Below are 25,237 nucleotides of genomic sequence, written 5' to 3' on the forward strand. Positions count from 1 at the left end.
AGCACAGTTTCAATGCAATCCTATTAAGGATTAATGCACAGAGAAATGACAAAATACAGGAAACGTTTAAAGAGTTAATACACAAAAGCCAAACCATGGAGAGAGCATGGGAAAATTGTAGAAATGGCATGGTGTGTGTTCAGCTTCCCAGTGCGGATAGGAAAAAACATAATTCTATTAAATAATCATTATGTAATTGCACAATTAGGGCTTCCCATGATTAAAAACATGATTAATGAAGCAAAATATAGAGCAAATAAGTTAGTGAAAATTCTGTTGCTATCTTTCAAGTGCAAGGAAACTAACAAAGGAATTGGTGACACTAAAGCAGAAATGCAATGATGGAGCAAAAGAGTGGTTTTCAAATGGAGCAGCCTAAAACAACTGACTGGTGTGATAAATGCTATAGCTTCTGGCTTATTTTTTAAAATCCTGGGTATATTTGGTCAGTGCTGTAGCTCAGGTTTCCTCCTCGGCTCTCCTACATGTCAGATCTACGTGTGTGAACCAACCCCTCAATGGAGCTGCAAGTGATTTAACAGCTGGAGAAGCAGAAGATAATGAGGGTTTTATGGGGTACATAATTCTTCCAAACATCATTTCCAGGACAACAGCTTTATAATCATATTCCCCCATAAATAAAATTCCTTGTAGTCTGTGGCAAAAAATTACATTAAGTAACATGACAGTTGACCTGTCCCTAATAGTAAATGTTTGATCACCCACAGCTATTTGATAAGATGTTTAGAAACTGACAAATCAAGTATAATAGACCTGTTGTCTCTTACTGAGAAAGTTAATTTATCTCAGCAGGTAATTATAGTTACCTTCAAGGCATCCAGTTTATGATTCTATTTGCAGATTGTTAAATCAAATCACAACAAACTGCAGAACTTCACATAATTTCCAACAAATAAAAAGGATTAATATGAACATCCTTACATCAACACACAATTTTTCCCTAGGTACAGCATGATACAAAGTAAATCCCAGGAGTTAGAAGAGACATTATTTTTAATGTTTTTCAATGTATTTCCCCGATTAGATGCAAACGAGCCAGGGTTATGACTACTTATGCCCAAATAACTACTTTCATTGCCATTCTGGCACATAGATGACTTAAGCACCCAATCCAGCTGCCAATTGCCAAATTTCTAAGACTCAACCTGACTGTAGCTATATTTCCCATATGAATAGCCAAAGTTGGTGTCCTCTAAAGGGAAATATCAACAAATACTAGGCCTATTCATGAAAAATAGAACAAGCTTGTTTTGTTGTTGTTTTGCTGACCCATACTGCAGGAAAAGAGATTTCATGTAAATATCTGAAAAGACTTCCTGATGGTAAGAGCTGTTGTTCAATATTGGATTACACTGCTGTGAAGTGTGGTAGAGTTCCTTTTTCTGGAGATTTTTTAAGCAGAGGCTGGATAGTCAGCTATTTGTGATATTTTGATTGTATATTCTTGCAGGGAAGAGATTTGGATTGAATGACCACTGGAGTGAGATTTGGATCGAATGACCACTCTTCTGATTCTAGGTCTGGTCTACAGAAAACATAACATTATTTTAGGCCACCTTGGGCCTCATGCCAGAAAAAAAGAAAGCATATAAATTAAAAATTAAAAATTTGCATTAGCTGTCAGGTTACATCTTCCTAGAGGTTATTCAGGCTTTTCAGAGTTCATACACTGATTTTGCTACACAAGCAATAAGCACTGGATCCATGCCTCATTTGCTCCCAAATTTCCCATGTTACCATGGGGATCTGGAAAGGAGACGACAGAGCTCCACTTGATTGGGAGCCTGCCATCATTGGGTATCCTGTCTAAAGAAATTCTGTGACCACGTTCAGCCAAACATAGTTACAGCTTCTCAGAGAACAATATGGGAGTGGAAGAGGCTGGGCTGTAACATGTCTCAAGCTCTCTTTAATCCAAGCCATTATTTGAGATAAAGTTAATACCTACTAGCAACAGAGCTGGACTGGAATTGGGCAAATTGATCAGGGACCTTCCACTATGCACTTAAGTAAATTTGTCAGGATGGCACTTCTGAGAAACTGAATTTATTTATAAAGTAATGAAGTATGTCTAAACAGGTACATGTATTTGTATCATTTTAAGACTCATCATTTTATAATGTTTGGCAATATTTGCTGTTTTTATTATACTCTGCTTTGAGGGCCTTGTGGGCAAAAATGATGTTTTTTCTAAGGAGGGAGGGAGTTCCAAGGCTCCTGAGACAGTCATTGGAGTTACACAGGGCAGGAGGAGATGCGGAAGGGGGAGACAGTCTCTGTAGCAACAAAATGGGGCGTGAAATAGAGTGCTTATTCAATTGTTTTTAAATTACTTTTTAATATTGTATTGCACCTTTTAAATTTGCCTACGTTGGAGTGTTAGCTGCCTTGAGTCCCCGAGGGGAGAAAGGTGGGGTATTAAGAAAGACAATAATAATAATAATAATAAGCAACAATGAAATTCAAATATATGTACATAATTAAATGTTTATATCCTTCCTAGGGGGTCTGTCCTGAAGAGTCATAATAGATCATGCATTAATCTTTAATAGGCACAATTATAGAGCAAATTCTTGCTGTATTCTTATGCTTCTATGCAGCACAAAAGAATGCTTGCCTTCTCTTTTACTTTCCTTCCTCATTTATGAATGTTACTTTATTTGTAGTTTCCACAGGAATGGGCCCTATTCTTGGGGGAAAAAAGGTAGAAAATAATACAAAAATATGTGTTTCTGTATTTGGGTTTTTCTCATGAAAATAATAAATATCAACTTTTTTTGGAAATCTGTATTTTTCAAACTGCCAGGGAATAATTAAGAACTCCCAAGCCTTTTTATTAACAGTGATTGACTCAATTAAGGAAATCTACTGTTTTATTTCCATGTTAAATTTTACTCCTTAATAAAAACAGACCAAACAGTGGCAGACATATAATTAAACTCAATCAAAAGAAATAATTTCAGAGGGTCATGACAAGCACCTAGAACACTTGTAGGACCAAAGCTATTCCTCTCGGGCGGTTGGTGAATTCCTCACTTCAGCTGGCACAGGGAGAATAATACAAAGTTTGACACCTGCGACCAAACTCAGGTTGAGTGGGATTCTATCATCACTTGTGTGTTCTCTGGAGGCCAGACCCCCAACAGCTCTGGTCTTCCACACTGGCAAATATTACATCAGGAGATTGGCAGATAAGGACCTATCTTAGGGCACCCTTAGAATGAAGTACAGTTTCCAGGGATCCATGGAAAACAGGGAAACTTTTCCTGATGCCTTTCCCACAGATGGCAGAAATATGCTAACTGTTGGGGGGGGGGGGGGGCTCAGGGGGAGATCTTGTGCTACTATTGTGCAGGGCCATTTATTTAAATATGGATTATACCCATGTTGATTTCAGTGCACAGGCCACAGACTTTGCTATAGTATTATTGTATTATCTGGATTTACACACAAATACCAATTTTCTTTGTTCACCCATCTACCACCATTAGGTTACAAGGTTCAAAGGCGAAAACAAACAAACAAAAAACAAACAAAAAACATTTGCACAGACATTTCACCGATACATGTAAGTCTGATAGAATACCACAGAGGAAACCTAGGTCATACAAAATATAACATTATGCTACTGTTTTCTAACAATCAATAGCAAACAGTAGCATAGTCCAACATAATTTGAAAAAGGAAAGGTCTGTTGAACACCACAGTAGGTTCTGTGTATTTTCTCAAGTGGTCACACTGAGACAATTTTTTGATTTGGCTTTTCCTCAAAAAATAAACAAATTGAAGGTATTTTTAATTTTTCCTGCTCACCTAAATATTTTATCCTCATAACACACAGGTTAAGAACAGATGACTGGGTCACATTTACTGCTTTGCCACTGTAACCCAGATTTCCAGTATTTTACCCACTACCTTGGGGAAAATTAACTAATTAGCAAAGAAGAGACAGAAACAAGTGGCTCACCAGCACCAATTCTTGGTAATTTCAAAATATGGAATTGGTCATCAGGTCACCTTTCCTCCAAAATGCTCACAGTGTCTTCTTTATTTACTTTCTCTAGTCTAGATGATCCATGGGAGCTTATAAAACACACATATAAAGTGTGCTTTTTATAAAGAGGTCACCATAAAAAACATTAGGAAGCTTTTAAATCAACTTGCACTGGTAGAGTCATATGAACTACAGTGTTATACAATCTCTAAAGTAATAAACTTAAAGCTTAGTGATGTACAGTAAATATGCAATATTCTACTTGTTGATTCAAGTGACATGCACCGATAATTATATGTACCATTATAATGCACAATCCTAATATCTCAAACCAGCATGGGCGGACACTTCAGTGGTGAAAACAGGGAGCTGTAGTGTAAAAAAGTAATGTTTCTGGGCTCTGGCATACATAACAGAGAAGTGATCTGTAAAATAAATCTCAGCACAGCAGTTTGAATTGTTTTTAAAAACACAGAAGTTATAATCTAAAAATTACATTATTCTATAGGAATAAAAAGCACCCCCAGTAAATTGAACCTTGTCTTGAATGGCCTTATATTTTAGGTATTTGTAATTCTTTTCGATATTACAGTATCAGGTAGGATTAATATATTTCCAGCTACAGCAATAAAATACACAAGGGTATTTTCATTTTTGGTTCTTGTGCTTTTTCCTCTCATTTTTGTTTTTGTTTTTGTTTCTGCCTTTGTTGTTTAGTTTTAGTTGAAATATGATGTTGTTAATTGTCATATTACTGTTAGATTGAATAAAATTAACATTAAAAAGCAGTAAAATACACTGGGGTATCATCTACCTATGTAAATTGTGGTAATCATTTGGTTATGTTCTGTGAAAAAAGGGGGTGGGTAGAGAATATAAGAAGTCAGGTCCTGAACTCAGAGAAACTTATTCAACTCCATTGGATAGGATTCATTGGGCTTAATCCAGCTGTGCAATTTTTTGCCATGCAAAGATTCATCCCTTAATTTAGCAGCTCCACTATCTTTATTTATGAGACAGAGTTTCTATATTCCAAGCATCACTTCTTTTTCAAAGTCAGGTCACTTTAACTACTCACTTCACTTTCAGGCCAACAAATATATTTAAGCAGGGAGGAAAAACTGAAGTAATCAACTTCCCTGATTGTCTGTAATAAGGTTTTTAAAAACTACTTGAGATAGCCAAGCCATTAATGAAATTCTTATCAATTAGATTTTTTTTTTAAAAAAGAGCATAAACTGCCTGAAAGCTCTAAAATTCAAAACTGCACATCTGGTACAGCCAAGAAATTAATGGGGGCAGCCAAAATGCTTAGGTAAGTGAAATTTCCATTTCCTGCCTGATGCCTTGCAATTAAGCAAAAATCAAATCACACATGCCAAACATTTTTAAATTGCAGACGCTTGATGCAGAGCTGATTCATATTAACAGTGGTGCTACAAAGGTTTCAGCAGAATATCTTGCCTTATAAAATGATCCTCCACAGGTATCACTTTCATCTGGTTCACACACATCACCTTCTCTGGCAGCAATCATTCCAGCAATGCAGCTGTTTTCCTTTAAATACGAGACACAACACTGCTTCTGAGCAATTCTACAACAAATAAAAGACAGGTTGCTTTCAAAAGGCTGGCTGCTATTTGCAAGGCACCTTCATAGTATAAAGGTGGCAGTTATTGGCTAAACAAAACATTTTAGCAAATTAAAGGGGCAAGGTACTCCTGATTAGATTGAATCTCATTGATTTTGGTGAGTCTACTCAAAGAATCACTAAATCTGAACTTAACCCACTAAACCAAGTCCAGCCAAAGTGACACATGAGGAACATAAGAAAAGCCATTCTGGATCACTCCAATATCTAATTCAAAATTCAGTTTACACTGTGGCTGAAGGGATTGCTCATTAAAAGCCCACCCACACGATACAAATGCAACTTCACATTCTATTTTGTGTTTCCCAGTGTGTGGAAGGTGATATATGGACATTTTGATTAGTAGCTAGTGTTGACCCTTACCTGTATAAATATATAATCTTACTGGATGAGGGCGAACAAATTGAAACTAAATCCAGACAAGACAGAGGTACTCCTGGTCAGTCGTAAGGCCGAACAGGGCATAGGGTTACAGCCTGTGTTGGATGGGGTTACACTCCTCCTGAAGGCGCAGGTTCGCAGCTTGGGAGTGATCCTGGACTCATCGCTGAGCCTGGAACCCCAGGTCTCAGCGGTGGCTAGGGGAGCTTTTGCACAGTTAAAGCTTGTGCGCTAGCTGCACCCGTACCTTGGGAAGTCTGACTTGGCCACGGTGGTCCACACTCTGGTTACATCCCGTATAGACTACTGAAACGCTCTCTACATGGGGTTGCCTATGAAGACTGCCCGGAAGCTGCAATTAGTCCAACGCTTGGCAGCCAGGCTACTAACAGGAGTGAAGTACAGGGAGCATACAACTCCCTTGTTGCACCAGCTCCACTGGCTGCCAATTAGCTTCCGAGCACAATTCAAAGAGCTGGTCTTAACCTACAAAACCCTATATGGTTCCAGCCCAGTTTACTTGTCCGAACGTATTCTCCCCTATGAACCATCAAGAGTGTTAAGATCATCTGGAGAGGCCCTGCTCTCGGTCCCGCCACCTTCGCAGGCGCATCTGGTGGGAACGAGAGACAGGGCCTTTTCTGCGGTGGCCCCTCAGCTATGGAATTCCCTCCCGAATGAAATTAGATCTACCTCCTCCCTCCTGATCTTTAGAAAGCTAGTGAAAACCTGGCTGTGGAATGAAGCTTTTGCGGAATGATATCTGAGACAGGTAATCGACCAAAGTTACTGACCACAATATATGGACTGAATATACAGACTGAGTTGGACATGATTTTATCTTGGCGAATGGCTTTTATGTAATTTAGCCTATATGTATTTGTTTAATTTAATGTTGATGTATGATGTTTTAGATTTTTAGTGTTAGCATTGAATCCTTGCTGTCAGCCGGTCTGAGTCCCTCTGCAGAGGTAGAGAAGATTGGGATATAAAAGTTTTAAATAAATAAATAAATAAATAATACTTTAAAACTGTATAAATTGGAAACATTCAGTATGTCTTGTGGCAGTAAATCCCACATTTTAATTCCACACTATAACTCCATCCACAGCAAACATGGATTCGGAGATGTCTATAGTACTCTGGTTTGGCATACTTTGGATCTGGATCCAGCCTCTACCTATTGTAGCAATCAAGCCATGATACAAAAGATAATTGTATTCTGTTTTATAAAAGCAGACAGTCTGAGAACTTTATCACAAAATAAACATCTTGCCCGCAAAGTCTCTGTACTCCAATCAATAGTAACTATATCATAGTAAGATGCAAGGAAAATAGTACATTCTTGTGACTACTGAGACACTTTCATGTGAAATAAGAATAAAGGCCCACTAATTAAAACACAGAATCACTTTTAAGAAGATCATTCAGTTTTCATTTGAAGTTTGTTTCCAGTTATGTAAGACATTTCCAACTAACTTCTAAAGAGATTCCCTTCTCCCGTTGCTATAGCTTGTTTATTTGGACCAACATTCTTGATTTCTCCATATATGGGAGGAGGGGATGCACAAGAGCCTTCAAATTTCCTATTGATGTATGGTGGCCCCATGAATTTCATAAGGTTTTGCAAGGTCCTCCCTCTGAAATATACCCAACATGGGTGGTCTCCCATTCAAGTACTAACTAAAGCTGACTTGGCTTTATCTTCCAAGATCAGATGGGATCTGGTGCCTTAAGGGTATTTAGGCTGAACTCGGCAAGTTGACATGAGGAATTGAGGAGGATTAGTGTCCTACAGTTCATTCCAACGAATGCCCACTAATTCTTTCACATTTCTGAGAAAGAGGGCAGTCATATCTCAAGAGTCTCTGATGAATTCTAAAGTCTGTTTCTATAAAAACTATACTCAATTGTTCACATAAGTTATATTTTATAGTATTCTGGGGATTGGGCAGAATTTGCAATTAACAAACAGCCCTGGGATAGGAAGTATTCCTCATTGCTATATGTAACATCCTAGCAAGTGATCTGTAATAATCTGAAATACTGTCTTCTTTATTTGTAAGCCTATAAAGTCTGAATTTAGTTATCTAAATGTTTACAATATAATACATAACACACATATATAACAAATGCAATATATATATAACACAAATCTAAAATATGTGTGTGCGCCAGTGCATAAAGACTTTATCTGTTTGCCTGTTATGCTTGATGCTGCCATCAGGCTTGGGACCACTAAACTGTTGTAAAATTTGGGACCTGATCCATCATTTACTTTGGGTACTTATGAAACTAATGCTATTTTATCTTTATAATGCTTGTTTATGAAACAATGTTGATCAAACATGAAAAGGCTTAAGCATTTTACAGAAAATTGCTGGTTTCAATCCACTCTGCACACAATTAGGTGTGAAATAAATGTAAAGTATTCTAGGCACACAAATGTTTGTCTTATTCAAAACCTAAGCAAAATCATCAGCATAAACTCCAGGCAATGCCAAATAACCTTATGCACACAAAACCACAGAGTCATCTGGAATCTATTCATGAAATGCTTATTCAAGGTGGATCATATTATAAATTGACAGTTTTCGTTATTTTTTTCTGTTTTAGTTTACATACCTGCAAATATCACCATCAGTTCCACTCATGGGGATTTCTGTACATTCACTGTTGTCAATAGCCCATTGTTGTCCAGCAGCACAACATGTTTCAATTAAATCTTTTGTTGAACCTAAAAATTGCAAAGTACAACATATGAAGAGAGAAAGCATAATGTAGTGGTTTGAGTGTCAGAATATGACCCTAAGATACCAGAATTCTTGTTCTGCATGGAAACCCATTGAGTACCCTTAGATGAGTCATACTCACTGAACCTCAGAGAGAGTTGGTGGCAAATTTCCTCTTGCCAAGAAAATCCTACAGTCGCATCATTATAAGTCAGAGTCAAGTTGAAGGCTCAAATCAACAACAAAAACAACAGCAATAGCAACTACTACCACTATATGAAATATATTTTGGCTCTGAAGCTGTACTTCTAATCAAATGTTGTAACGCCCTTCTGTTCATCATTCCAGACACTATGAAAACTTCCTTCCATATTTGTCTTTTTCTGGGTGTCTCTCCTCTCAGTAGTTGCTCAGGAGTTCATAGTCATTGAGTATAATGAGAACTCACTATGGTTCTTTTATAATTGTGGGGGAGACCTCCCTGAATTTATCTGCACTTCTACAAACCATACACATGCAATGCCATTCATTCAATCTATATCAGACTGCAATATGTGGCTGAAATGTATGGGGGATTCTGGGAACTGTAATGAAAACATAACTTTTTCAAAGTACAAAAAGGGAGAATTCTCAGGAGAGTGAAACTTCATTTATACATGGTTTGTTTTTTAGCATTTCATAAATAACAGAGCAATCCTATCTCCTGCTACAGAGAACTCCAGGACTGGTGCTCTCATGAATCCGAGGTCTAGCCAGCATCAACCCAGTAAGTTAGACAGAAGAACCGTATTTTTGTTTTCCAAATTATCTTGCAAATCTCCTCTATGTGGGCAAGAATGTATCTATCCTAACTTACGAATCCATGTAGATGGGCTGTTGGTCTAAGGAAATGGCTAAGAACCAAGAAAGTTGTAGATCTTGGAGAGCCATCATTATGCTGAACATTCACCCTCTTCCATGCCTCTTCCTGTGTCAGAGATCCATCATGGTTAAATAACTTCAACAGATGGTTCCATTCTAGCTGAAAAGGGATATGCAAGATCAAACCTTACTCCCTGAAGAGAGACCTTGTAGGGAAAGGACTGTAAAATCCTTAGACACACTCTTGCAAAACACAGTCAATCCTTACACATTTTCTAGGTAGCAAACCCACTGTATTAAATGAGATTTCCATCTGAAAAGACAGACATATCATTATTCTCAAGATAATCCGATGTTCTTTTATTGCTAATTTTGTGTAAGAAGGCTTTTGCTATGCACTTCAAATATGATATTATTTCATTTGTCAAAAATAACGCACACCATTGTCATGTGCTTCATATACATTACTTAAGTGTTTTATTTGATCATAATAACCAATAATAATAATTAATTTTCTTTCTTACCCACTCCTCAAAGCTCGAGGCTGGATACTCTCATAAAAATCAACAAATCATTAAAACACATGCATTAAAAGGGATAGACATAAGATTAAAAAGCATTAAAACCATCCATACCTATAAAGTGTCAATTTAACCTAGCCTTCTAGGTTTGATTACCCTCGTGATTTTGACTATGTTGTGTGTTTATTTGTTTTACTCGATTTTAATGATGTCTGTAAGTATGTTGTTAGTAGAAAGGACAAATTACATTTGGTGGCTACATACATAAAGCTTCTACTAGTCAGTAAAACTAAGGGCTCTTTCACACTAAACACTTAGAGCATTATGATTCTGCTTCAACTGTCATGGTTACAACCAGTGGAATCATAGAATTGGTAGTTTAGGCATGTAGAATTGTCAGCCACAGGGCCCTAGTGTCTCCCCAGATCTTGTACTAGCTCTGTTAGCCAAATAATGACTGTAGATAGTTTGTATGTTGTGTTTCCTCATCCACATTGGGAAGCTGATGAGGAAACACGACATTCAAAGCCTTCGACAATACACCAAATATTGTCTGTTTTCAAAAAGGAGTTATTCAAGGGTTGTTCTGTTTGAAGCTTCTTAGGTGCTTAGGCTCAATACAAAGGTCATGGGGACAGCTCCAAATTGAGTGGATGCACTCTCTAGCCTTAGGCATATTCATAACCAATTAGAGGGACAGATGCATTTGGCAACCTACTTAAGAGTTCAATGCTGTCAGCAAATTAAGACAATGAGAGACTGAAAACTATGATTTTATTGTTAATTTATATTTCAATTTTCACATGTAACCAGTTGTTTTGCAAGTCAGCAATAACATTAAGAGGGACTGATGTACTGACAAATCATATTTCTCCCAAGGAATATCTTCTGTTATCCAGAAATGTACACAAAATCATCTGGAAACAATATGGCCATTATTGCCATATCATTATGTGTGCGGTGTGTTTGTGTGTAGTATAGCAAGGGATGCATCTGTTGAGGAGTAGAAAACCCTATACTGAAATTAGGAATCTCAACAACTTCATATTGCCTATTTCCATGTACCAGTGTGAAAGCTGAAAAATGAGGAAAGATGATAAAAAGAAAATCAACTCATTTGAAATGTGGTGCTGGAACAAAGTTCTATAATTTCCATAGATTGCTAAAAAGAAAAATAAATGGCTCCTAGAGCAGATGAAGGCTGAACTCTAGAAACCTAGTTGACTCAACTCAAACTGTCATACTTTGGCCATATCAAGAAAAGGCATGACTCACTAGAAAGTAAATCAAGTTTGCGAAGGTAGAAGGCAGTAGGAAAAGAGGAGCACTGTATTATAGATAGACTCAATCAAGAACACCTCATCCCTGAGTCTGCAAAACATAATCAGGGCTGTTTTTGTTTTTGTTGTTGTATTTTAGTTGTTATTATTGTTATGTTATTCCCTTCTTCTCTCTCTTGATCAAGACCCAAAGCAGCTCACAACCATAAAAATAATACAATTTAAAATGTACACATATAATTAAATGTTGTTTAAACTAGAATTAAACAAACAATTATTAAAAGAAGTCACATGGAGTAAAAAAATAAAACAACCAAAATGCCATATAGGACTACTGGCTCATTCTTTAAAACTACTGGCTCATCCTTTAAAACTAAAGGATAACAGTGAGGGGCCATTCTGGCCTCTCCGGGAAGGGAATTCGAGAGCCCAGAGAGAACCACCAAGAAAGATGTTGATGGTGGGATGGCTTGGAGGCTTCTTGTTCATGGGGTCACCATAAGTTGAAGTCCACTTGATAGCAGTTAACAACAGAAAAGCCTTGAGTCGACAGGCAACTCAAAGATGTATGCATGCATCAAATTATGTAGATTTTGCAGTCAAAGTTGAATTTGACCATTATTCTAAATATAACACAAAGAAGAGACAGGTTTCCATGAAAATTAATCCATGATGTTTCCATCAACAGCAGATTACCAGATGTGTTTTAGCTCATGTGGAGTGGGAAAGAAAATTTGGGTACATTTATAAATCCCTTTAAATTTTCTTCATTATTGTTACAAACTGATTATTTTTTGCAAAAAAGATACTTTCAAAAATAATTTTGAAATTTATTCTTATAAATATCCATTGTATTTTCAGGAATGTTTTTGAAGGGAGTTGGACTGGATGGCCCTTGCAGAACAGCTAAACATTGCAATACTTTCAGAAAAGTCTTATGTATGGGTTCCAAATAATCTCTACAACACTGGTTCCCAATCTTTGGCCCTTCAGGGGTTTTGGACTTCACAGTGTTCCTGACAGCTGGCCATGCTGGATGGGACCTCTGGGTGTTAAATTCCCAAATACACGGAATCACAAAGATTTGGAACAACTACTGTAGAGTAATAAAGATCTACAGTTTCATTACTGCTGCCATAAAGACTTGTTCATTTTTGTGTATGCTAAAATTCAGCACTACTGTTTGCTTGGACAACAATATATTTCAGTATCACAATAATAGTAGAGGCAAAGATGAAGTACTTTGGCCACATCATGAGAAGAAAGGAAAGCTTAGAGAAGATAATTATGGTGGAGGAAATGGAAGGAAAAAAGAAGAGGGCCCGACAAAGGGCAAGATGGATGGATGGTATCCTTGAAGTGACTGGCTTGACTCTGAAGGAGCTACGGGAGGTGATGGCTGATAGGGAGCTCCGGAGTGGGTAACGAAGAGTTGGAAGCGACTGAATGAATGAACAACAATCACAATAATCTTCTTGGTGCTAAAAAAACAACTGATTGCTTTCATGCATTGCTTCTTATATCCTGCCCACCATTTATTTCTCATACTTCCAATACAATTCTTATCCTAATATTTGTTTCATGACCCTACTGTTTTGGATTCTTAAGTTAAAAATTAAAGTCCTTACAGCAAAATGCACAGAAAAGAGTGGATAAACAGAACAATTATCCTCAACCCATGCACATGCGGATAATCAGCCTGAATGATTTTGTTAACATTACTCCTAATACAAATGAACAGCCAGGCAAATATTCCTCCTGGCCAGAGTGTTCAATAATCCTTATCCTTTGAACTCTGAACTATTTGGGGCAGAGGTCAAATAATTTAGCAGGCTCAGTCTGTATTCTAGGAGAGCATCATTAGCTCCAGGTTTAAATGGAAAAGAAAGAACGTCTTGCTGCTAAAATCCTTAAATTTTGAAGGCTCTGTTCCAGTTTTCCATAATATGATGGTCTCCAGATGGGGTGAATTGTGTCCCACATAGTGCATTACAACTGAAGGCCATCTATGTTATATTTTGCATTGAGGATCGGTGTCTCAAAGCCTTAAAATATTTCAGAGCCCTGGACAATTCTGGAGTCTTTTGAGAATTGTAGAATGGGAAGGGACTCCAAGAATCATTTAGTCCAACCAGTTGTTGTTCAGGAAATCTCTAGTACAGCTTTGCATAATTTGTGGCCTCTAGGCTTTTGGGACTTCCAGAATTCCTGACTATTGGGCAAGCTGGCTAGGGCTTCTGGGAGTTGGAATCCCAAACACCTGGAGGGCCACAAGTTGTGCATGCTCGCTCTAGTAAGCATCTTTAAAATTTGTCATGCAATCTCTGTTTAAAAACCTCCAATAATTGAGTGTTAAATGCTTTCCAAGGCAGGCAATTCTTCTGTCATTAAGATATTTTGTAAAAATACAAAAATTGTAAAGATTGTTGTCATGTCATCTCTCTGATTTCTCTATCTTTTAAACACTCACCTCAAACATTTGCTCCTCATAGCTCTTGGTTTTCAAGTATGTTGTCATCAACATGAGCCAATGTGCTGAAGTGATTTGAGCATTGAAGTATAACCCAAAGACCATGGTTTGGATCCCCACTAAGCCATGGTGGGTCATACGCCCCATCTCAGCCTCAGAACAAATCTTGGCAAGAAAATCACATGATTGGGTCATCATAAATCACAATTTAAGTACTGTATAAAACTGCTCTAGGTCAGGTCTGACCAGTGCAGAACAGTAACATTCTTTTCCATTGTTATGGGCACTATAGTTCTGTTGATGCAGCCTGTAATTCCATTTAGGTTTTTTTTTTACCACTATAGCACATTATTGATGCATGATTTTTCTTGATTTCTGCTAAAGACCACAGATCCTTTCCACATGTTTTACTGTGTCACCTATGTTATTTTTTTCTGGATCCTATTATATTTTATACTACTACCACATCTGAAGAAGTGAGTTTATATCCAAGAATGCACATGCTAAAATAAAACACATTAATCTTAAATGGGTTACCACATTTCTTTTTCCCATCTTCTCCTTCTTTTTAACGCAACGAGTTTCTGACAATTTGATTACACATGGAACCAGGCATGTAGCCGGGGGGGGGGGCTGAGGGGCTTCAGCCCCCCCTGAAATTCTCATGGTCGTCCACAAGAAGGCCTTACTGGTGCATTATTTAAACTGTTATGTTTATTCATATCATGATCTGATCACCATGCTCAATATGGTGCATGGGGGTATTGTGGTAACGATACAAAAGATTTCCTAGGGTAGACTCTCTTTCACTCAGACTCAGCCCCCCCCCCCCCCCGAGTCAAACTCAGCCCCTCCTGAATCAAAATCCTGGCTACGGGCCTGCATGGAACATATTATGATTTTTTTTTAAATGACAATGAGTGAAGCAGAATGTATGAATTCTCTTATGTTAGATTGTGTGGACAATGTTTTGGTTATATCAATATTTTCCAACATAATATCCCTGGATGTGTTTAACTACAGGTCCCAAGCTCTCTGCTGGCAGGTTATTGTGGATATTGTAATCCAGCACCAGGTGGAAGAAGGCTGAGTTGACCAATCCCAAATAGCATTACCAATTTATTCCTTCTCTGAGTAAGTATCACATTTCTGACTCATATGTAAGCCATATTTCATTGTAAGTAGCCTGGAGCTTTGCAAATTCTTTCCTCTTGTGCTTTCAATGCATAGCATTGCTCACTGGGTTGTGTTGCAATTCATTAAGGTAATGTTACGCTTTTATCCCATAATGCAAATTTTGTATCAACAACACTTTTTCTGGAAATGTTTTCTCCTGCTTAAACTAACACTTTAATGAGGAATATAATTTGTCACCTCCATCTGATCTGATCTCAATGCATCCATTATTACTGTCAGGCATTCCAGATGATAATCATCATAATCATCATCTTTATTTATATCCTGCCACCATCTCCTGGAAGGACTCACAGTGGCTCACAAAGCACTCAAAGGTGCAATCACACAACATACAAAAGGTACAAAGACAACAACACAAAGCAGAAACAACAACCAACATAAACATCACAAACTCCTCCAATTAAGATCAATAAAATGCAACAATAGCTGCAGAATACAAAACAAACTGCAATCGTTATCAGTCTCATAAACATCACCAGTAGTTCCAAGAAGATTAGAAATACATTGAAACACTAGTCAGAACTGAGGATGGGGAAGGAGTTATTATCCAGGTTTCCTATATTGCTTCCCAATTCACTGATATTCCTTATCCACTGGACATGCTGCTTACATATTTATGAAGCAGGAATGCCTAATATTGCTATATTTAATTGTTTGTAATCACTCCCTGGTGCTGGTTCAGAAAAGGTTAGACCAGCTAAACAAGCATTGAAATCTAGATGATAGATAGATAGATAGATAGATAGATAGATAGATAGATAGATGGATAGATATCTTTATGGGGATAGGGGCTGAATGTTCCAAAATGTCCACAATGTTTAAGCAGTAAACTACAATGGATTATTCATTGCTTATGCTTCCCAATTTTTTTAAGCATGAGTATATCATTATTTTCAGTGCCAGGTGACCAGCATCCCAGAGCATTGAAGGAACTTGCTGACATACTTGCAAACTCACTTGCTATTGTTTTTCAGAAATCTTGAAGATAGGGTGAGGTGCCAAAGTACTGAAGATGACCATTTATTGTCCTATCTACAAGAGAGAGAGAGAGAGAGAGAGAGAGAGAGGGAGGGAGCAAAAAGCAAATCCAAGAAACCACAGGCAAGCCAGCTTGACCTCAATACCAGTATGTACATATCTTGATGACAATGATTAATAGGAGCCACCAAGGGGTTGTCAGACCAAATTCAGTCAAGCTTTTTGTATATCTTTTTTGATTGGGACACTAGTAGATGGGGGAATGTTGAGGATGTCATTTATCTGGATATTAGGAAAGTATTTGAAAAGGTTCCCCATGATATTTTGATTAGCAAACTAATTAAATATGGACTAGATGGAAACGACACCAGATTGATCCATAATTAGTCAAAAACTATCATGAAAGAGTTATCATTAGTATGTTTTGGATTTAATGGAAGTTTCAAGTGCAGCACTGTAGAGTTATATTCTGGGGCTGATGCTGTTCAATATTTTTATCAATGATTAAGTTCATAGGGTAGAGGGAATCTTTATTAAATTTATAAAGGATACAAAACTTTGAGGAGCAGCTAATATGTTGAAACATAATTCAAGAGGTCTAACTAGAAAACGTGGCTGATATTAATTAAATGAAATCTAACAGAGGCAAATGGGAAAATTCTATATTTATAACCACAGAGTTGAAAGAGACAAGTGCCATCCAGTCAAATTCTCTGCCATGCAGGAACACACTCTCTTACAGATGGCCATTCAGCCTCTGCTTAAAAACCTCCTGAGAATCATCTTCATGATAGGTAAACAGCACACAAAGCTAATTCAAGTTAATGTGGGGCAAAGCTGCTTAACATAACTTTGGACTGTGTTAACTAAAGTCATAGAGTGTACCAAATTCTCCCCTGGAATCTGGAGCAAACCTCAACCTTTGCCCATGTCAGTGGTTGGACTGCTTCCATGGAGAAATCAGCTGCATTGTTAACCTGGCCATACTGTGTGTCCCTGGGCTTGGTTTGCCTGGGGATATGGGATGGCATTCACCATCCCCTTCTCATCATGGCAGCCAGCAGGAACAACATAAGTCATGCTGGTAACCTGGAGTGATGTTGGCTGGAGTGATTTCAGGTGATAAATAACAAGCACAACCCATGGTTTACCTGCTGGCTGCTGTAACAAAGAGAATGGGAGGGAATAGTCAAGATTCCTTCTCAACTCCAGAGCAACCAGGGGTTGGTACTTGTCTAAACCATCCTGAGGCTGGCAGTGCTGAATTGGCCCCAATCCAGCATTGAAATGCTTCTAGTCCCCTTGGGATTACTGTTTATCTGAACATGAGCTAACAGTGTGATGTTGCAGATCTGCTGTCCTCATTAAAGCACACAATGGACTAAAACAGTGTTTTAATGGGGAGGTAATGGGTGGGGACTGATAATTTATCTTAGAAGAGGTTGTTTACTGCGCACTATGATGTGTGAGAGATAAACCACTTTGTACAAATCTAGGATTGAATAACATATGGCAGGAATACACAACCTTGATCTTTATTTATTTATTTATTTATTTTTATTTATTTTTTGCATTTATTGACCGCCCCTCTCAGCCCGAAAGCGACTCGGGGCGACTCGGGGCGGTGTATTTTCATTTTAACCCTGCACAATACCCATACTGCTGCCACCCTTTCCACCCCTACCCAATCAGTATTGCTGGGAAAACCTTTTCTTTCTGCTTAATGTAGAAAGGATGGCTTCTAATAAAGTTAATAATAATAATAATAATAATTCTCTCACTCTGTCAGTGGCTTTGTCATTTTCCCCTCTTGGTATCCCAAAACAACCCTGACCACTGCTTTGTGTGCTGCTAATGGCAACAAGGAAGTAGCCACCTCACTGGGGTCTTTAACCTCTTTTAATGCTCTGTGACTCTTAAGCAGTTATCCTCCCAATTTTGAAAAGATTGTTAGAATTGGATGAGTAGGGTTGGAAAAAGAAATTTGGGAGATTTGTTATTGTTTTTGTTTTTAAATAAACAGGGTTCCTTAATGTCAGGTGATCCCAATACAGACAACACTAGAGAGATGAGACTCTTAGTAGTTTTGGATTATTCTTCACAAAAGCACATACTGAAACAAGCCTTTCCATACAGAAAATAGTGTAGGAATGTACATATATATGCTGTTTTTGTGCAGAAAATCTTTTTTCTGCAAAACCCCCGTAAATGTATTTTTGTGCTGAACAAATTCCAATAGTTCTTGAAAACCTCACAGCTTTCTCTCAGTGAGAATAAAGGGATAAACTAATTCATTCTTGCCTATATGAAGCATTTACAGTGATTTACCTACCTATGAGAAGGTGATTTCTCCAACACAAACCCCATATTTCAACCAAAAAGAGCCAGAAGAAGAACTGAGGGATTCCCCCCCCCCCCCATAATTGTGTAGTATGGATGGTGAATGGAGAAAAGTCTGTTTGATTAGAAACTCTGGTTTTCCAATCTCACAGAGCTACTGTGAGCACATTCTGATTAATGAGGAACCATTGCCTCTTCAGACCTTTCCCATGAATAGGAGAAGGTTGCCTGCGGAGAGGGCAGGAGATTCCCCTCAACATTTACAGCACTGGAATGCATGAAAGAGGCCCTGGTGTAAAACTGGAATCCTGCTTGTCATAGCATGCAGGGAAACCAACTATCATGAAGGAACAGGACAGCAGGCGTTACATCCTTTCTCGGTGCTGTGGTAATGTTAAATGTATGGGCTAGGTTGCAAACTAGCTGGTGGATCTCAAATTTCATAGATACCAAAAAGAGCCAAAGGCAATATAAATGTGGTTTTCTAAGCTGGCAATTCTTTTTAAATGCCCAGAGTCTCAGAAGTCCAATTAATTCCAGATAAGGATTTTGACAGGGCATTTTGCCAAGGGCCACTATTACAGAAAGGAAACAAACTGGATTCTTAAAAGTTATCAAGATTCCTCAACACAAGCACTAGGACTTGGAAACTTCTTTTCATTTCAATTAATTCTGCAGACATCAGGTAGGTTTGGTACCTAGTTATGTTTGTAAGTGGTAATGGGAAGCCACTGGGTGATCTTGTGTGAGTCATACACTCTCAGCACCAGAAAAACCTGTGATAGCATTGGCTAAAATTCACTATAAGTCAGAAATGACTTGATAATATACAAGATTTCTAATTGCTATTAAAATTCTTTGTAGAACTAATGATTGGGAAGGGTAGAGTTTATTTTCCTTCCTCTAGAAAAAAGAAATCATCTTTTAAATGTCTGCAGACAAACCAATAGCAATTATTGTCTGATTAGGTTATGAGCAACTCATGGAAACTACTAGTGGTTTCCAGGAATATGAAGAAAATTATTATAAGTAGTCATGATTACTAGCTAGCCATATAGAATCATAGAATAATAGAGCTGGAAGAAACCACATGGGCCATCTAGTCCAACCCGATGCCATGCAGAAAAGCACAATCAAAGTATGCCCAATAGATGACCATCCAGCTTCTGTTTAAAAGTTTCCAAGGAAGGAGCTTCCACCACACTTCGAGGCAGAGAACAGCTTGTACATTCAGGAAGTTCTTCCTAATGTTCAAGTGGAATCTCCTTTCCTGTAATTTGAACCCATTGCTCTGAGATCTAGTTTCAGGGTCAGCAAAAAAAAGCCTGTTCCCTCTTCTTTATGATACTCTTTCCCATATTTATACATAGCTATCATGTCTCCTCTCAACCTTCTCTTCTGCAGGCTAAACATACCCAGTTCTTTAAAATGCTCCTCATAGGGCATGGTCTCCAGACCTCTGATCATTTTAGTCACCCTCCTCTGGATTATTAGAAATTCCATAACCTATTGGAAATAAGTGCTCTATAACCTTATTGAAAAGGCAAAAATTATGTCACATCCATTTGGCAAATGTGAATCTCCATGCACATGTGGAGACCACCTTTTGAAAACCACTAGTCAAGAAAAGCATGATCTTGTTAGAACAAGTGATATTTGTAAGCATTCATGTAATGGCAAACAGGTAACTCAGCTGTTAAACTGAAGAACTATGTCTTTAAATTGCCAAGGATAAAGACATGCCGCTACAAAAAAAATTGGTTTAGCAGAGGATGGTTCTTTCTTTGAAGTTGCAAATATAACTTTATAACGAATATATTCTGATATATTCTGACATCTAAGTGATTCACATTAAAAATAGTGTATTTTTTAGTTAACTAATTTTGTTGATATGGTCAGAATTTATTTATATATATATATGAATTCTGACCATATCAACAAAATTAGTTAACTAAATATATATATATATATGAGAATGGCCTGGTTCAAATAGGATAATGCTTACAACTTAATCAATAAGATAACCTTTGGGGTACACAAGATTCTTAAATAATGAGCAGGAAACACATCTAAAAATGTATGTAAAATTTCTCCCACACAGCTTTGAACAACAGTCAAGATGGAGAGATTGTGGAAGAAGAGCCACTTGAGTTTGTGTTTACTATACCATCAGCTGGACAACATCACAGGGTTTCAGACACTGAACTCAGGCTCAACTATTAACATCTGTGAGTTGCAGACTGAATTTTTCTACAACATGTATAGTGTGTTGAGGGGAGAAGACATGGAAATCTGTTGAAATGTTTGCTTCCGGGGCAGGCCCGTAGCCAGGATTTCGTTTCGGGGGGGGGGGGGGCTAAAAAATTTTCGGGGGAGTTTCGGGGGGGGGGGCTGAGTTTCGGGGGGGGGGGGCTCAGTCTGAGTGAAAGAGGGTCTACTCTAGCAAACCTTTTGTATTATTACGCCAATACCCCCATGCATATGGGATATATTGATTATGGTGATCAGATCATGATATGAATAAACATAACAGTTTAAATAATGCACCAGTAAAGCCTTTTCGCGAACCACCATCAGAATTTCGGGGGGGGGGGGCTGAAGCCCCCCAAGCCCCCCCTCCCTGGCTACATGCCTGTTCCGGGGCATATTATCTCACAATTATCATTAAATGAGGATTTTGAAGTTAGAGGGAGTAGTGCCATAAGAAAGTAGTCATAAAAGTGCAATTTTTCATTGAAGAAAGATGCTTTTTAAGGTAATGTAGCCCAATACTGGCCTGCCTTGTTTCTCTCATATTATGTCACCTTTAAACCATGTTGTTGTTGCATGCCTTCAAGCAATTTCTGACTTAGTGTGATCCTAAGTTGAGCATATCACAGGGTTATCTTGGCAAAATTGGTTTGGGGGATGGAGTGGTCTCTGCCTTCCTCCAAGGCTGAGAGAGTGTGATTTACCTGAAGTCAACCAGTCAGTTTCTGTGGCCAAGCAGAGATTAAAACTCTATTTTCCAGAGGCATAGTGCAATACTCAAACCACTACACCATGCTAGCCCTCTACAAATGCGTCCTTTTAAAATTATTTTACAGCACCTATATATTTTAGGATTTTTAATTCTATGCACAGAAGACCACTAAGTTAGTGAGTTTTTTAAAGTCTGTTTTTGTTGTTTTTGTACATTCAATTTATAGAATCAGACTATAAGCCTAAAATAGCTTCACTTGAAACCAGCATTCAAGTAAACAGCAATGCTTTGTAGTGGATTAGCTGTAAGAAGAAACAGTATAGAACTGAACGTTTTGCAAAGATAGTCATGGCAATTAGGCATTGGGCTTACATTGAACATAAAGACGACTCCTATTTATATTTTGTCCTTGAAATGTCTGTCCCTGTATAATTCATGACAAGTTTTAGAACTGCCTCTTGTCAATTTAAATAAATTCCCACAGTGGGGGAGGGAGACCCTTCAGCTATAATCATTTTTTTTACTTCCATAGCATTTCCCATTTCCAAGTAATTAACATGTATTGTTTATTACAGAATAACTAGGCCAAAAGTGTCCCCTAATTTCACCATCCTGTCTGAAGTTCACTCACCCCCACCATGAAAGCTAAAAGTGGGGAAACTCTATGAATACCAAAGGCGTTAGGGGGGAAATGTCTGGGGAAGCTTTAAACCTTCTCTGACTTCCCATCTCAATCAGTCCCATGGACACTTACTTAGAATGGAAAAAAAGGAAAGGAGACCTGGATGCACTCTGGACATTTAGCTTTAATTGACTTTAGAAAGATGCTATCTGTCAATGCAATAATCTCAAAGGAAATAGCCCTGCAGCTATTCACTAGACTTTCCACTCTTTAGCTGTTTCATCCTCAGATGCAAGGACAAATTATTTCAATAGTTTTCTCCCTAGTGCAGTACAAAACAAGTATACATATGCAGTAATCTGTCCATATTCACTTACTTGAAGTGATCCAGGTAAATACATGTGGTGTTACTGCATAAAAGTATGGGTTTTGAAACAGAGTGAACCTGAGCAAGTGACAGGGCTTTATCACACAAAGCCACTATTTTACTGCAGTCACACAAACATTGACAACAATGATATTGGACTCTGTGACCTATTTAAATGGTAAACAACCACACATAAAACCTTCTAGGAGAAACAATTCACATCCACAGGAAAGCAAAGGCCCTTTTCAAGTCCTATCATATTCACATATATTGTTGGTGGGAAGCAGAAGATAAGGTCTTCTCAGGACCTCATCACACTGAGGTCCAAAAAGTGGTTGATAGCGGGGGCAGGGGGGATTCACCAGGCAGTGTGGCAAATCTGGTGGGCAGTGGGGAAAACTGTCACCCCATGCCCCACATTGCCTGCATCGGCGTTTTCCCCATCCCATTGGGAAAGCATTGCTGCCTGGCTTACCTCTGCGCTAGCCTCATTCTTGTTGATGAGAACATGGTTAAGCCTCCTGTTTTCTCTGGACAGCATCCTAGGACACTGCCAGGAAACTAGCCAGAACTAGTTGTGCATCATCTGATGGGATCCGGCAGGCTCTATTCTCCCAGCATCCTGGAATTGTCCCAGGACGCTAAAATTGTCAAAAGTGATGAGGTTCTCCATCACTGTCCCTAGGCTTGTGGGACTACTTTCTTAGAGAGACTGAAATGGAATTGTTCTTTCCTTGCTGCTCTTCCATCAGCAAATCCTTTTTTTTTTTTTTTTGGTGACAGGCTTTTAGAACTTAATGTTTCTAAGGAAATCTCCCAGCTAGTCTACTGTAATACACTCTTTGTGGGACAACTTTTGGGTGTCACCTAGAAGTTGTAAGTAGTACTGAATGAGCCACTGTCAGGTGCTTAGTAGGGCCTCCTACTCTGCATGTGGAACACATGTCATGATAAATCCACTCTGATTGTCAGTTAAGTACTTAGCCAAATTCAGAGTATTATTATTCAAGAACAGGCTGACTGAGGGACCATTTTCTCTCCAAATGTTCAGATCTGACTTGGGACTCATTGCCCCGGTTGTATTTAGGGTTGCCAGGTGAAATAAGGGACCTAGCTTCCATGCCTTTAAAGGTTGTACAGCATGAGAAGCAAAACCCATTACAATGTCCTTTACAAAACAATTTGTTGTGTAGAATAATTGTACTGCAGAGAGATACTTCCTCTGTTGTTGCTCTTATTATGGGGAACTGATGTTACATAATTTCCTACTGTTAGATATTTCGCCCATCTGCATATTCAGGTATTTTTTGGACTATTTTCATAATTGTCACTGCTGTCAATGACCATTCACTATAGCTGATTTAAAAATTAATTTCCTTTATTGCATTACTGCTTCAATCTTTTTATTACATTTGTATTTTAAAAGTGTGACGCATTTTAATGTTTTAATGCAAAATGGTATAGAAATGCCCTGAAATTATGAATACACAGGAAGAAAAATATGGATGATAATTATACTTCAAAAACAGTTTCTTCTTTTGTGTGTCTGAATCCAGTTTCTAGGTAAACACTGAAAAATAAATCTTAGTAAACTTTTGATTTGTTGATGGCAAGCATAATAAATACCAGCAGTGCAAACTAATACAATAAACAAATTGAGTGATTCACATTTTTTGACCACAAAAAAATAAGAGAATGTTTCAAAATTGCATTCCTCAAAACAGATAGCTGATGGCAACCACTTCAAATGACTGATGGGCCTGAAGATTGCCCATATCAAAAATTCCAAATATATTCTCCAGTTCATGAAACACTAAAATATAAACTGTTGTAAATGTTCTTATAATATTTGGAAGATACAATACTCATGTACACCTCAAGAGGTTACTCTCATCTTAACTTACTCTTCAGCTTGATAAAAATATTTAATAAATAAAAAAAGCCTTAAAGATAATACACACACACTGATGTTTTGACACACGAATATGGTGGAGTAAAAGCCTAGACTTAAGGGATAAGGAGAAGTTCAGCTACAGGCAGTCCCCGAGTTACAAAAGTCTGATTTACAAATGACTCATAGTTAAGAAAGGGGATGAGACAAAAGGAAGTAAGAGAAATCTACCCCTAGAAAGGGAATTCACTCCTGGAAGAGTTATCATGGAGAAAAGGTGTCTCCACTGAAGCTTTATGACCAATCCTTGTTTCCACTGCAAGCCAATTTTTCAAAATGCAATTATCACAGGGAAAGTGAGGTGAAGTCTTCTGAACAGAAGCACAGATGGCAAAACAAACACCACAGTGGTGTTAACCCTTCCCTATGCTATCCAAAGCTTAGATATAGATATAGATACACACACAAGCTTTGAATACACACACACACACACACACACATATATATATATATACTTAAAAATGTACCTGTTCCGACTTACAAACAAATTCAACTTTAGAAAAAGCCTACATAGAATTATAGATTTGGAAGAGATCTCATGGGCCATCCAGTCCAACCCCCTGCCAAAAATTAGGAAAATCACATTCAGAGCACCCCTGACAGATGGTCATCCAGCCTCTGCTTAAAAACCTCAAAAGAAGGAGCCTCCAACATGCTCTGGGGCAGAGAGTTCCATTGCTGAACAGCTCTCACAGTCAGGGAGTTCTTCCTCATCTTCAGGTGGAATCTCCTTTTCTGTAGTTTGAAGCCATTGTTCTGCATCCTGGTCTCCAGGGCAGCAGAAAACAAGCTTGCTCCCTCCTCCCTAGGATTTCCCCTCACATATTTATACATGGTCATCATGACTTCCCTGGATCTAGATACTATTTTCCTATTTATGCATGCCAAAATCCCACTGGATTTTTTAGC

At 38.1% G+C, this 25,237-nt stretch overlaps 1 protein-coding gene across 3 annotated transcripts in view; it reads right to left on the minus strand.

Annotated features, from left to right (window-relative positions):
- Window positions 1–25,237, minus strand: part of FBLN2 (fibulin 2) — a 183,339-nt gene that overhangs the window by 59,604 nt on the left and 98,498 nt on the right. For all 3 annotated transcript variants that reach the window (XM_060766004.2, XM_060766003.2, XM_060766002.2), the window contains 2 exons: window positions 8,673–8,784; window positions 5,480–5,609 (listed from right to left, as the gene is read on the minus strand). In XM_060766004.2, the coding sequence (XP_060621987.2) occupies window positions 5,480–5,609; window positions 8,673–8,784 (242 nt within the window). The remainder of the gene's footprint in view (window positions 1–5,479; window positions 5,610–8,672; window positions 8,785–25,237) is intronic.

This window comes from Anolis sagrei, chromosome 2, assembly GCF_037176765.1.
Source record: "Anolis sagrei isolate rAnoSag1 chromosome 2, rAnoSag1.mat, whole genome shotgun sequence".
Lineage (NCBI taxonomy): Eukaryota > Metazoa > Chordata > Lepidosauria > Squamata > Dactyloidae > Anolis > Anolis sagrei.